Source organism: Lygodium microphyllum, chromosome 30 (genome assembly GCF_053477565.2).
Source record: "Lygodium microphyllum isolate KBCC chromosome 30, Lygodium_microphyllum_v1.1.10, whole genome shotgun sequence".
Lineage (NCBI taxonomy): Eukaryota > Viridiplantae > Streptophyta > Polypodiopsida > Schizaeales > Lygodiaceae > Lygodium > Lygodium microphyllum.
In genome coordinates, this window is record NC_141164.1 from 52,345,194 (window position 1) to 52,359,001 (window position 13,808).

At 43.6% G+C, this 13,808-nt stretch overlaps 1 protein-coding gene across 1 annotated transcript in view; it reads left to right on the top strand.

The window, feature by feature from the left end:
• The first annotated feature begins 660 nt into the window (after positions 1-660).
• LOC148009844 (uncharacterized) overlaps positions 661-13,808 on the top strand; it is a 34,440-nt gene continuing 21,292 nt past the window's right edge. The window contains exon 1 of the mRNA XM_087673267.1: positions 661-1,253. Coding sequence (XP_087529393.1) covers positions 767-1,253 — 487 coding nt within the window. The 5' untranslated portion in view covers positions 661-766. The remainder of the gene's footprint in view (positions 1,254-13,808) is intronic.

Sequence of the window (13,808 nt, forward strand, 5' to 3'; positions counted from 1 at the left end):
TCTTCAACCCCAACCATGAACAAATGCTGTCACATTTTGGGTTTTGATACCCCTTATTCGAGATTTCCTTCTAGGAGTCAATAATGCTTCCTATGATTCCTTTAAGGAAAATTCTTCAACCCCAACCACGAATAAATGCTATCGCATTTTGGGTTCCAATATCCCCTATTGAAGATTTGATTCTAGGAATCAATAGTGCTTTTGATTGTTCTTGCAAGGAAGGTTCTTCAACCCCAACCACGAACAAATGCTATCATATATTGGGTTTTGATACCCTTTATTCAATATTTGCTTCTAGGAATAAATTTGAGGTAAGAAAAAATTCATTTCAAGTGAGAAAAATTCAACCCTGATGACAAACAAGGGTGCACTATCATGCACAAGAGCATTGTTCCTTTTTGAGAGAGAGAGAGAGAGAGATAGAGAGAGAGAGCACCACTTTTCTTTACTTTTCTAAAAACAAACTCTTCTTTCTCGAAAAATAAAATATCCACACATTTCAAAACTAAACTGATCATTGAACTAATATCAACATTGAATAAATTTTTTGGGACCTACAACACCTTGTCACCCCACCGTCCACGGTAACAAATGCTCTAAACTCCATGGTAACAAATCCTCCAAACTCCCCCCGATATAGAGGAAGGGAGGCCCAAAGGTCGATTATACGCTAGAAGTCTCGACGCTAGATACAGCTCTAAGTCTAGTCTCTGCTTACATATATTCTATATACCAGTGCAGATTTCGGAGAGGCTCTGTCGCAACAATGCCGAACCTCTTAACACGACAAGGCAAGCGAACCCTCTTCTGGCACAGGACCTTCAGGCGATGCCTTTGTTCTTCTTCTTCCTCTTCCTCTTCCTCTGGATCATCCTCTGCCCCGGGTGGTTCCTCTCCCCAGCCATGGAGCCTAGCCGACGAGGCCTCCGACACAGAGGGTGAGAGCTCCCCTTTCGCCAAAGTCATCAACCAGGTCTATGTCGACTACAGGTTCAAGCGATTGGCCCCCAGCTGGCTGCCCCTTTACCGCGAGGCCTCCTTCTTCATCCCGCCCTCGCCGCCTCTCACCAAGATCATTCAGGAGCAGCAGCAGCATGCCCCTGCGCCCACCTTGTCTCCTGAAGTAATCAAATTCGCCATCAACCCCTTGGGCTGGGTCTCTGAGGAAGCCCTCGTGGAACTCGGAGCTGTGACGATTGACCCCAATGATTCCCGGACAGGCAACCCTGACCCAAATTCTCCGCTTCAGCAAGGTTATTTCTTGGTCCTTTTCCTTTGCTGCATACTTTGGGCACTGTTTGTATTTTCGTGATTTTGTCTGATGAGTACTTGTGTCCCATTGGTTAGTGGTGTTTTGATTGGGCCACAAATGAACCTTGGTGATAGCATCAAGCATTACAACATTATAACTAGGTTAGGTTTCAAGATTATAATTATAACATTACAACGTTATAGGCTGGTAATACCATTGACCATTACAACATTATGGTTGGGTTAGGTTGCTAGCATCTATACTAGGGAGTGATCTGGAAAAAGCTTGCTACAGGCAATAAAATATAACGGAAACATGGAACAAGATGAAGGATAGGTGGTAAAGAGGTCCGAAATTTCAGTCCTAAATATTGAGTTTTTGGCTGAAAAGTAGAACAGAAACCCTCCCCCCCGCTTAAGGGGTTTGTAGCTATACCATGGCGTTGCTACCGGAAACACCTATATAGGGAGCAGTTGTGACTTTGAGCCGTGCTTGGTTTCCACTCTACATGTGATTTCCTATACCGAGTGGTGAGCCCTCGTTATGTACGGCGTCACGAGGGTATAGTCTTGGGATGTGCCTATGTTGTATCGTTTCTTTGATTGAATTGTTACCTTTTTGTGCCGTGTTGAGTGAGTGAACAAGTGTAGGTGCATCTCACACTTGGTATCAAGGCAACTCTTGCTCGGAGTGAAAGAGTACTCATGGAAGCAAGAGAGGAGATTCATTGCCCCAAAGAGATCGTGCTAAAACGACCCATGTCGTGTCGCCCCACGTCGCGCCAACCCCCGGCGTGATGACCCCGATACTAGCCAACACCTAAAGACGTGATGCGGCTTCCCTGTGTCAATCCCGAAAGCTGAGGCGTGGCTCCCCACGACCACATGGAGGACGAGAGAGAGAATGCATCCATCGCAACAATGGAAGAGAGGAAGAAGAGCAGAGGGCAAGAATGGAGAGTAGCTCAAGAGGAGAAGGGAGCCAGACCAGAGAGGCAGTTGGAGGGTCTATTGGACTCAATTTAGAGGAACATGCAGATGAAAGAGGAGGAAGAGGAAAGGAGAAGAAAACTAGAAGTGAAGCAGGGTTATAGAGAGTGGGTGTTACAGCAACAAGAAGAGAGAAGGTAGAAACTACAAGAGGAGATGGATAGGTTAGGGAGAGAGGAGACTTCTAGGAGGGCACAAGATACAAGAAAGAACAAGGAGAAGGTAGTGGAAGCAGGAAGTAAGATTACAAAGGAGAGAGAGACGGATTGGTCCTGAAGAAATGGATCGCTAAGGTAGACAGATACCTGAAGCATGCCAGGATCATTGAAGACAAGAAGGGAGAGGTGGTGGTAATCTACTTAGAGGAGGACGCTACCAGTTATTGGTACTTGCTAGAATAGAAGCAAGGGCATACCATCTTTTCATGGGAAGAACTCCAAAAGGAACTCAAAGACTATTTCATTCCAAAGATGGAGAAATTCAAAGTTAGAGATGAATGGAGAAATCTCAAACAGACACAAGTGAAAATGGAGTATGTTAGCAAATACAGGTAGCTCATGCTGCAGTTACCCAACATGGACACTGATACTAAGCTAGATGGATTCTTATTTGGCATGCAAGAATGGGCCAGAAGAGATGTAGAGAGACAGGAGCCAACCAGTTTAGCTGAGGCTATGAGGATGGCTGAAAGACTAGTGGATCTAGAAGGGAGAAGGACAGCTCAAGGGAAGCAGACTAGATTCAACACCAACCTCAACAACTTCTCCTGGACCCTTAGATCCAATATCCCTAGAGGTCCATTCCCGGAGATGCGGAGTCAAATCTCAAGCATAGCCCCAGTTGCGTCCCAATCCACCTTAGTACCAAGAGCAGTTGGCAGATGGGGGAGTAACCGCTACATACCAACTTTGAGTGTATCATATGGGCCTGCAGGATCAAATACATCATGGTGGAGATCCCAAGGCCCAACCATAGGGATTAGATGTTTCAAAAGTAGGGGACCCCACTATCAAAATAGATGCCCCATGGATGACATAGCCTCATCAAGCGGGTCTAGAGTGGCAGCCAATAGTGCATATGGAAGAGAGGAACCACATTCCCCATGCATCCAAGAAATCCCCAATGGAAGTGATGAAAGCATAGACCATCCATGGGTGGGGATAGTCAATGCTTGTCCCCAATGCATGATGGCCAGTGTAGCAGCAGTCCAACACTTATACATCAAGGGCAGAGTGAGTGAAGGGGATCAAGCCATTGTGGTGGACACAGGGGCCACCCACAACTTCATCACACCAAACTGTGCAGCCAAACATGGGCTAAAATTATCTAAGGTCCCAAAAGGATTAATAGTAACTTTTGCACAAGGAGAGGCCAAGGAGGTGAAACAAGTCTTTCTAGTACAAGTAGAAGCAGGAAAGTGGAAAGTCAAACTCAACTTCTTAGTCGTTCCCATGGACGATTTTGAAGTCATATTAGGTCTGGAATTCTATGACAAGTATGTCATCGCCATGTTTGGGAAAGGCGTTAATAATATGATGTTGGGTATGCAAGGAGAAGGTGTTAGAGTACCTTGTGAAAGAATGCAATTGCTAGGCAGAATATCAATCAAAGTGCAATTGAAGTAGAATAAGCTTGGAGTCTCATGCCAAACGGCGAAACCAAGTACAAGTCAACCAAGAGCACCAATCCAATCACTGCCATGTCAGGTCAACCATATCAGACCTTGCATCATGACTTGCAGTGCCAAGCAGGTGGAGAAGTCAATAAAGCAAGGAGACATGGTGTATCTATTTATGATTCATGGTGTATCTATGTATGATTCGACCCTTGAGCAGGAGGTCATCAAGAAGCCCAAGTCCCAAGCCAATAATACGGAAGTGGCAGAAATTCTTGAGGAGTTTAAAGATGTAATGCCAGCAGAACTAACCAAGGGCTACATCTGATGAAGAAATGTATGAGTCAAACCTTGTCCTAAAAGTACCCAACTTCACCAAGCCCTTTGAGATCTCCACAGATGCATCAGATTATGGTATTGGGGGCGTGGTGGCGCAAGAAGGCCACCCCATAGCTTATGAATCCAAGAAGCTCATAGATGCCAAAACGAGATAGAGCATACACGAGAAGGAGATGCTAGCAGTAATCCATTGCCTTAGAAAATGGAAGCATTATGTCCAGGACAAACACACAGTAGTCTTTATCGGCAATATCTCCCTCAAACAAGTTCGATGGCTTGATTTCCTAGCCGAATTTGACTTGGAGATCAAACAAAAGCTAGGATCCACCAACAAGATAGTAGATGCTCTAAGTCGTAAAGCTGATTTGAAAGCCGTCAGTGTGGTCAGTAGCAACTTCCTTGAGTTAGTGAAGGAGGCTTTGGAACAGGACCAAGACATGCACAAGATTATAGAATATGTGAAAGTTGACAAGACACCGCATGGTATGTATACCCTTGAGGAGGGAATTCTATTTGTAGGAAGGAAATAGATTTTACATTTCCAACAACGTGGAATTGAAGAAAGTCATTTTACATGAAGTGCATGATGGAAAACTAGGTGGACATAAAGGACAAAGCAAAACACTTGAAGTACTCATAAAGCAGTTCTTTTGGCCTAACATGAAGGAAGAAGTCATAGAATACATCAAGACACGTCCTACGTGCCAACTTGTGAAGGCACCACGCTCTAAGCCGGGATGCTTACTCCAACCAATGCTAGTACCTAGCTGACCATGGGATGTAATTAGCATGGATTTCATTGTGGAGCTCCCCGAATCGCGTTGATACACCATTATTTTTGTAGCGGTGGACTATTTCTCCAAGCAAACTCACTTCATACCTGCCAAGCCACCATTGAACACCAAGGAGATAGCCCGCCTCTTCTTCACACGTGTTCAAGCTACATGGTCTACCCTTAGCCATAGTGTCAGATAGAGATGGAAGATTCATGAGTGACATGTGGAAGGAACTCTTCAAGTCCCTAGAAGCATAGTTGCGATTCTCATTATTCTTCCACTGTGAGAGAGATGGGCAAACAAAACGAGTCAACGAAGGCATTGAAGACTATCTTAAGAGCTATGCTTGGGTGGATCAAAAGGATTGGGCCTTGTACCTTGATGTGTTGGAGTTTCACTACAACAACTTAGTTCACTCCGCCATTGGCTACACACCCTTTGAATTAGCCATGGGAAAAGAAGTCATTACCCCTCTCGCCTTAGCATCGGGAGTGGCCAAAGCTGAAGATCAAGATGTGAAAGAATTCTTGAGGAAATGGAGAGACCGCAATTCTAGCAAAGTAGAGCCTAGAACATAGCAAATTCACCATGACAGAACAAGCCAACAAAAAGAGAGAGGCAGTACTCTTCACCAAGAGAGACATGGTCCTAGTTAGCTCCAAGTATATGTCACTCCCAAAGAATATGAGCCCCAAATTCAATCACAGCTACTATGGACCTGCATTACTCAAGTGCTGAATGAAGTCACATACAAACTTGACTTGCCAGAAGGTATTTGTGTTCATAATGCATTTCACGCTCGACTTCTGCGCAGGTTCTATCCCGACAACCAATGGGGATGGCACGTACCAATGCTTCATTCCAATGGCCCCTTCGAAGTAGACGCATTCCTTAGGCATTGGGAACACGAATGGTACCTTGAGTACCTCACCAAGTGGAAAGGGCGCCCTCTCAAGGAAGCCATTGGGATTTCAGAAGTGAAGGGCTGAAGCGCACGAATGTGGCAAAGATGCCTTTACCATTTGGCTCAAGGAGAATCCCACCAATTCTTCCAATGTTCCTTGAGTCATCCTAATGGCACTCATCATAGGCCTAGTAACGCCTCCACTTCTCAAATGTAATTGAGTCGAGGGTGGACTTGCATGGTAGCTCGAATAAACCAAAAAGCCACCAACAAGTCTAGATGGGTAGACACTGACCAACTTGCTAGATAAAGTTGTGTTAAGACCCCCAAGTCCTAGTGTGGCAGACACTGGCCAGTCTAATAGTAAAGGCTGCATTAAGACCCCACGAATGTATCAAAGTCCTAGATCGGCGGACACTGGCCAGCTTGTTAGCAGAAGCTATGTTAAGACCCTGGATGAGTCAAATAACCTCTACCCTTAGATTGTTGAGGACAGCAATCTAGTAAGCTTGAGCGAGTGTAAGGGCTTTGTAGCTATACCATGGCATTGCTACCGGAAACACCTATATAGGGAGGAGTAGTGACTCTGAGCTCTGCTTGGTTTCCACTCTACGTGTAATTTCCTACACCTAGTGGTGAACCCTCTTATGTGCGGCGTTACTAGGGTGTAGTCCTGGGATGTGCCTATGTTGTACTGTTTCTTTGATTGAATAATACAAGAGTATACCTTGCTCTCACATATGGTGTTACCTTTCTGTGCTGTGTTAACCATTGGTGTGCTTGCCTAGATTACTATCCAAACTGTTGGCTACTGCCAGAAACTGCTGTTTGACTTGCTCCTGTACATGGTACCATGGTTTGAACGGCTCTAATTGTTGAGATATCGAGCTCCACTCGTGGTATGCCAGGGTGACCGTTGTGCATTTATGTCACCGACTTGTCAGTTTGCAGATGCGGTTGGTACACCGCCCATGAATAATAGCTAGATGACAACTATCCTTATCTACTCTAGTTCGTGGCTCAGTTAGTATGCTACCTTAGTTAGTTGAGTTTGGTTTGAGATCCATATATAGGGTTCTTCTATTTCTATATACTAGAGTTCTTTTTGGCTTACACAACTAAGAAGAGGAAAACTGTTTTCAGCCTCCACCCTTGTGTGTATTTTCCCATTGTGCAAGCAAGAAAGCCACAAGTGAGACTCCTTCCTTCTCTCCCACAATCTTGACATGGTATCAGAGCCTTGTTCGTGGTAAGGAGCTCAAGAAAGCAAGCCAAGTTCGCGGTGTTCTGGTAAGAGGACCAGTGTTGCTTTCATTTTTTTGTTTTGGGAGCAAGTCTCTGCAGGTAGCATAGCCGGAAAGTGCAAGAGTGCATTGTCTTAGATTGAGACGCCCTTCGCGGTGTAGCAAGAGGGCAGTATATGCTGCGGGAAAGGGCTTTAGCCCTTGGTTGCTCTGTTTTTTTGATTTGAGACCATTTCGGGGTCTGTTTTGGAGGTGGAAGTTTTCTATACGCACTCAGGAAAAGGCCCTGTTTTATGCTGTGCGACCACTGTTCTACAGGTCGGTGAAAAGTTACCACAGAAATTGCATCGTATGCTTGTGTGCAGAGACATTGGGAGTTACAGAATCATCCTTGTTTCCTGTTTATGCAAAATCGTCACTAGGAAGTGACTGTGTGGTCAAATACCACTTTCGCCAGTTTTGCAGATTTGTCCTTGTGAGGGTGAAGCTGTGTTTTTTGCAGTGACATAATTTTTTGCAGTGTTCTGTAATGGCGTTTGATTCTCTTTCACAGATTGTAACTAAAAAGCTTGACAAGAATAACTTCCAAGCATGGAAGTTTAGAATGACGAATTTCCTTATGGGAAAAGGGTATTGAGAATTTGTTGCAGGAAATGAAGAAGAACCAGTTCTTCCCGATGTTCCCAATCAACAGCAAATGCATGCATTTAAAGCATGGCATGAGAGAGCTAGGAAAGTTATGTACTGGCTGTCTATCAGTATTTCAGACTCTATGATTGTGCATATTCAGGATGCAAGTACGCCAAAGGAGGCATGGGATACTTTGTCAAAAATGTATAGCACAAATACGCAAGCCAGGAAAATGCAGCTCAAGCAAGAGTTGCATAATGTGCAAAGAGAAAGTATGAGTATCAATGACTACCACATGAAGGTGAAGAAGATTGCAGATGCACTTGCTTCCATTGGATCGCCAGTGGAAGATGATGATTTAGTTTCTGTGACCTTGAATGGTCTAGGAAAGGATTATGTACAGTTTCGGGCATCCATTTCAGTTCGTGAAAGACTTCCTGATTTTGAGGAGTTGATTGCTCTTCTAATTTCTGAGGAGAGGAGCAGAGAAATGGTGATGCATCTTCTTCAGGAGGAACTTCAAAAGAAACTGTCTTCTACTCAAATGCTGGAAGAGGTAGAGGCAGAGGTAGAGGAGGCCGATCTGGAGGCCGTGGTAGAAATCAGAATATGCAGCAGACTCAAGAAAACCAGTCCTATGGAGGAGGATGGTAACTCTAGAGGCAGGGGGAGCCAAAGAGGTCGTGGTGGATGGCAAAGAGGCCAAAATGCAAACAGCAATGTTGAATGCTACTACTGTGGTAAAATGGGTCATATGGCTAAAGACTGCTATAAAAAGCAGAATGACATCATGAATGGAAAATTGCAACAAGGAAATTATGCATCTTCTAGTAGACAGGGTGATGACAGAAATGAGCATTTGTTTATGGTGCAGCACATGAACAATTTTGTGACAAGTGCAGAAGAGAGCAACGAAGTGTGGTATGTTGACTCAGGTGCATCAAACCACATGACAGGTTATGCAAAATGGATGCAGGATGCAAGAAAAATGAAAAAACCAGGATTTGTGGAGACTGGTGATGATACTGCACATCCTATTGTGCAGATTGGAAAAATTCCTTTGTCTATGCAGGATGGAAAAAAAAAATATTTGTCAGATGTATTTCATGTCTCGAATATCACCAAGAATCTGGTTTCTATTGGTCAAATGGTTGAGCAGGGCTTGCAGGTCAGATTTAATCCTCATGGATGCTTTGTTGAGGATATGAAAAATAAAGGTCGCTTGATAGCAAAAGGAAAGAAGAAGGGCAGAATGTTTACATTGGATGCAGACATGCTTGAATTGAGTGCAGCAATGTTTGTACATGGGACCGGTGTAGTTGCAGATATTGATATTTGGCATAAACGCATTGGTCATGTTAATGTACAGCGACTTAAATCAATGCAGGCCCAAAATATTGTTGCAGGATTGCCTAAATTCAAGGTTGCAGAAATGCATAAGGTATGTGAAGCCTGTCAGTTTGGAAAACAGGCAAGGAAACCATTTCCTAGACATGTTCAAGAGAGTAAGAAGCCATTGGAATTAATCCACTCTGATGTGTGGACTACTAAAGTTGCATCTCTTGGAGGCTGTCATTATTTTGTCACTTTTATTGATGACTATAGCAAAAAAGTTTGGGTGTATTTTATAAAAAAGAAAAGTGAAGTTTTTGGGCATTTCAAAACTCTTAAAGCTATGGTTGAAAAAGAAACAGGTCTGCAAATAAAATGCCTAAGGTCAGATGGAGGGGGAGAGTACCTCTCAAATGAGTTTGTAAGGTTCCTCCAGGAGCATGGCATAAAGCAGCAATATTCATGCAGTCATACCCCACAACAAAATGGAATTGCAGAAAGGAAAAACAGACATATTGGAGAGGTATCTCGTGCCATGCTCAATGAAAAAGACCTGCCAGATTTTTATTGGGCTGAGGCAGTTGCTATAGCAGTCTACATAATGAACATGACTTCCACTGTAGCAATACATGGGATGACTCCAAAGGAGAGGTATACTGGTAGGAAACCAGATATTTCTCATTTGAAAATTTTTGGTTGCATTGCCTATGTTCATGTGCCAGATGAGTTGAGATTCAAGTTGGATCCAAAAGCTGAGAAGTGCATCTTTATTGGTTACTCTTTGCAGCAGAAGGGGTATAGATGCTATAACCCTTCTACTCGTAAGTTTATAGTGAGCAGAGATGTTTTTGATGAGATGAGTAGCTGGTATAAACCAGTAAATGTGATTGATAATGTAGATGGACAAAATGGTAATGCTGCACAGATTTCACAGCAGCAGTCACAAGATATCAGTGGACCTGGAGTGTCCTCTAGCAGTGGTTCACATTCTTCGCCATGGACAGGCAGATTGAGATCATGAGAATCTTCTCAAAGCAATGCAGATAGTGGTATGCAGGTATCACCAAAAGGAAAAGAGAAGGTAGATCAGCCCATGTTTGATGTGAATGCAGGTCACTCTTATGTGGATGGTGAATCCAATGGCTCAGAACAGAGCATTGATGATGAGTTAGGTATTCCTTCTATTGTTACATCTGGAGTAAGGAAGACCATGGATGTTTTGAGAGCACCTGGAAGTGAGCCTACTTTGCGTAGGTCTACCAGAGCTAGGTATCCTGTGGATAGGCTGAAATATGATGGATTTATAGCCATTCACTATGCATATATAGTCAAAGTGATACAGGAACCAGAACCCACTTCTTTTGAGCAAGCCATGGGAAAAGAAAAATGGGAGAAAGCCATGGATGAAGAAATGGATGCCTTGGAAGCAAATGCTACAGGCGAGTTGGTACCTTTGCCTAAAGATAAGAATGCAATTGGCTGTAAGTGGGTTTATAAGGTGAAGCACAACGCAGATGGTTCTGTGAATAGATACAAGGCAAGATTAGTAGTCAAGGGATATGCACAAACATATGGCATTGACTATAAAGAAACATTCAGTCCGGTTGCAAGGATGGCAACCGTAAGAGCAGTCATTGCTATGGCTGCATCAAAGGGATGGTCTTTACTTCAGATGGATGTAAAGAATGCCTTCTTGCATGGTGATTTGCAAGAAGAGGTCTATATGGAGCAGCCACCAGGTTATGTGTATGCTGTTCATTCTGAGTTTGTTTGCAGGTTGAAGAAAGCCTTGTATGGCTTGAAGCAAGCACCTAGAGTATGGTCTGACAAGATAGGACAGTATCTTGTCACTATTGACTTTTAGATTTCCAAGGCAGATTTCTCACTTTATGTGAGAAAAACAGAGAAAGGTATTATGCTGCTTGTCATTTATGTTGATGATTTGATTATCACAAGTGATAGTGATGAAGATATCCTTCATGTGAAAATGCTATTGAAGCAAAAGTTTGAGATGAAGGATTTGGGAGAGCTGCGTTATTTCTTGGGCATTGAGGTGATTAGATCACCAAGTGGGATATGGCTCTTGCAGAGGCAGTATGGATTGGACATACTGTCCAAATATGGGATGACAGCCTATTTCAGTTCCTTTGGAGCAGAATGTGAAGTTGAGCACAGATGCATGTGAGCTTCTCAAAGACCCTACTATGTACAGACGCATAGTAGGAAGTTTGATTTATATGACTATTACCAGGCCAGATTTGAGCTATGCTGTTGGATTGGTAAGTCAGTTTATGCAGGCTCCAAGGAAACCACATTTGGATGCGACTAGACGCATACTCAGATATGTGAAGTCCACATTGTAGTATGGACTATTCTATGAGACTGGGGTTCAGATACAGTTGCATGGATACACTGATGCTGATTGGGCTGATAGTATTTCTGATGGACGATCTACCAGTGGATATGTGTTCTCTTTTGGGAGTGCTACAGTCACTTGGAGCAGCAAGAAACAGCCTACAGTTGCCTTGTCAAGCACAGAGGCTGAGTACAGGGGTGCAACAATGGCTGCATGTGAGGTAGCTTGGTTGCATAAGCTACTTTATGATATGCATCAGCCTACAGATGGACCAGTTGTCATTTATTGTGACAACATGAGTAGTATACACTTGGCAAATAACCCAGCCTATCATGTTAGAACAAAGCACATTGAGGTGCATTATCACTATGTGTGGGAGAGGGTTTTACTAGGTCTTATTGATCTAGTTTATGTCAGCACAGAGGATCAGGTAGCTGACATATTCACGAAGGCATTGGGCGCAGAGAAGCTGCGCAAGTTCAGAGACTTGCTTGGTGTGCAGGAATTGGGATTGAGCTCGAGGGGGAGTATTGAGATATCGAGCTCCACTCGTGGTATGCCAGGGTGACCGTTGTGCATTTATGTCACCGGCTTGTTAGTTACAGATGCGGTTGGTACACCGCCCATGAATAATAGCTAGATGACAGCTATCCTTATCTACTCTAGTTCGTGGCTTAGTTAGTATGCCACCTTAGTTAGTTGAGTTTGGTTTGATACCCATATATAGGGTTCTTCTATTTCTATGTACTAGAGTTCTTTTTGGCTTACACAACTAAGAAGAGGAAAACTGTTTTTAGCCTCCACCCTTGTGTGTATTCCCCCATTGTGCAAGCAAGAAAGCCACAAGTGAGACTCCTTCCTTCTCTCCCACAATCTTGACACTAATTTGCCCTATGCCAAGGCTATGCAACTATTATTGTCACATAGTAGTGTGGTAGCCCTCGTTTGTGAAGAGCTAAGCTCCTCCGACAACCTTTGAACCCAAACGATCTCATAAGTGGTAGAACAAGTTATGTGGTACTCGGCATTTGTAGATGAAAGGGCAACTGTAGGCAGCTTTTTGTTGCTCCAAGAAATTGCAACTGTACCTAGAAGATAACAATAGCTTGTAGCTGATCGCTTGTGATTAACATCACCAGCCTAGCCAAAGTGTCCAACCTCGTAGCATCAAAGTAGAACCACTTGCACCTACTGGATAGAATAGGCCAAGATCAGGGGTCCCCTTCAAGAACCACCACATCCTCAAGGCAGTGTGCCAATGAGCCTTCTTGAGCTCATTCATGAAGGCTGCAAGCAAACCAACTAGAAAGCACAAATCAATCATAGTAATCAAAAGCCAAATCGTCAGCCCAATCAACTATTGATATCGGGAGGCATTTGCCGCTAGTGAATCAACATGGGCCAAAGCCTTTGAATGTGGATCCATAGGAGTAGAAACAAGGTGTCTCTTCATTATCTCAAAAGTAGTTGAGCTCTTGAAAGAGAATGATCCCCCCCAATTTTCCATATCTCATGACCTAGAGGCTAGGAAGCACTTCATGCAAAGTTTGAGATGACACATATGGGGCTTCAATTAATCCTAATATCCAAAAGCCAAATTAGTGACCCAATCAATTGTTGATATCGGGAGGCATCTGCAATTGGTGCTTCAAGATGGGCTGGAGCCTTTCAATGTGGATCCATAGGAGTAGAAACATGGCATCTCTACCTCATTTGAAAAGTAGTTGAGCTCTTGAGAGAGAAAGGTCCCCCCTCAATTTGCCATATCTCATGACCTAGAGGCTAGGAAGAAATGAAGAAGCCTCATATGTGTCATCTCAAACTTTGCATGAAGTGCTCCCTTAGTCTACTTGATCCTCTGGGCATGAGCACTTGTCAAATGAGATCGTCCATGTGAAGTTAAAACAACGTGTTCTCTAGCTGACATGTGGACATACAAATTTGGGTTGGAAAGATCTATTTGGGTAAGAGGTAGATCTTTGATATCAACCTCTCTTGTGAAATGAGTCTATTTTCTCATTCCATGCATAGGGAGCTCATTTGAGGCCATAGAAGGCCTTCTTTAGCATGTAAACCTTACTATAGGAGCAAGAAAATCCATGGGGTTGTCCACATAGATCTCCTTTTTTAAATCATTCAGAAAGGTGGGCTTGACATACAATTGGTAAATCGGCCATCTCCCATGGTAGGTGAAAGGAAGTACTGTTCGAATAGTGGCCATACGAGCTGTGGGGGCAAAAGTATCATGGAAGTCAATACTTGGCCGTTGTGCAAAGCCTTTGACAACCATACGTGCCTTGTTCTTTCGAATGTGCCATTATTGAGGTACTTGGACTTAAAAGATCCACTTGACTCTATTAACCTTCTGATG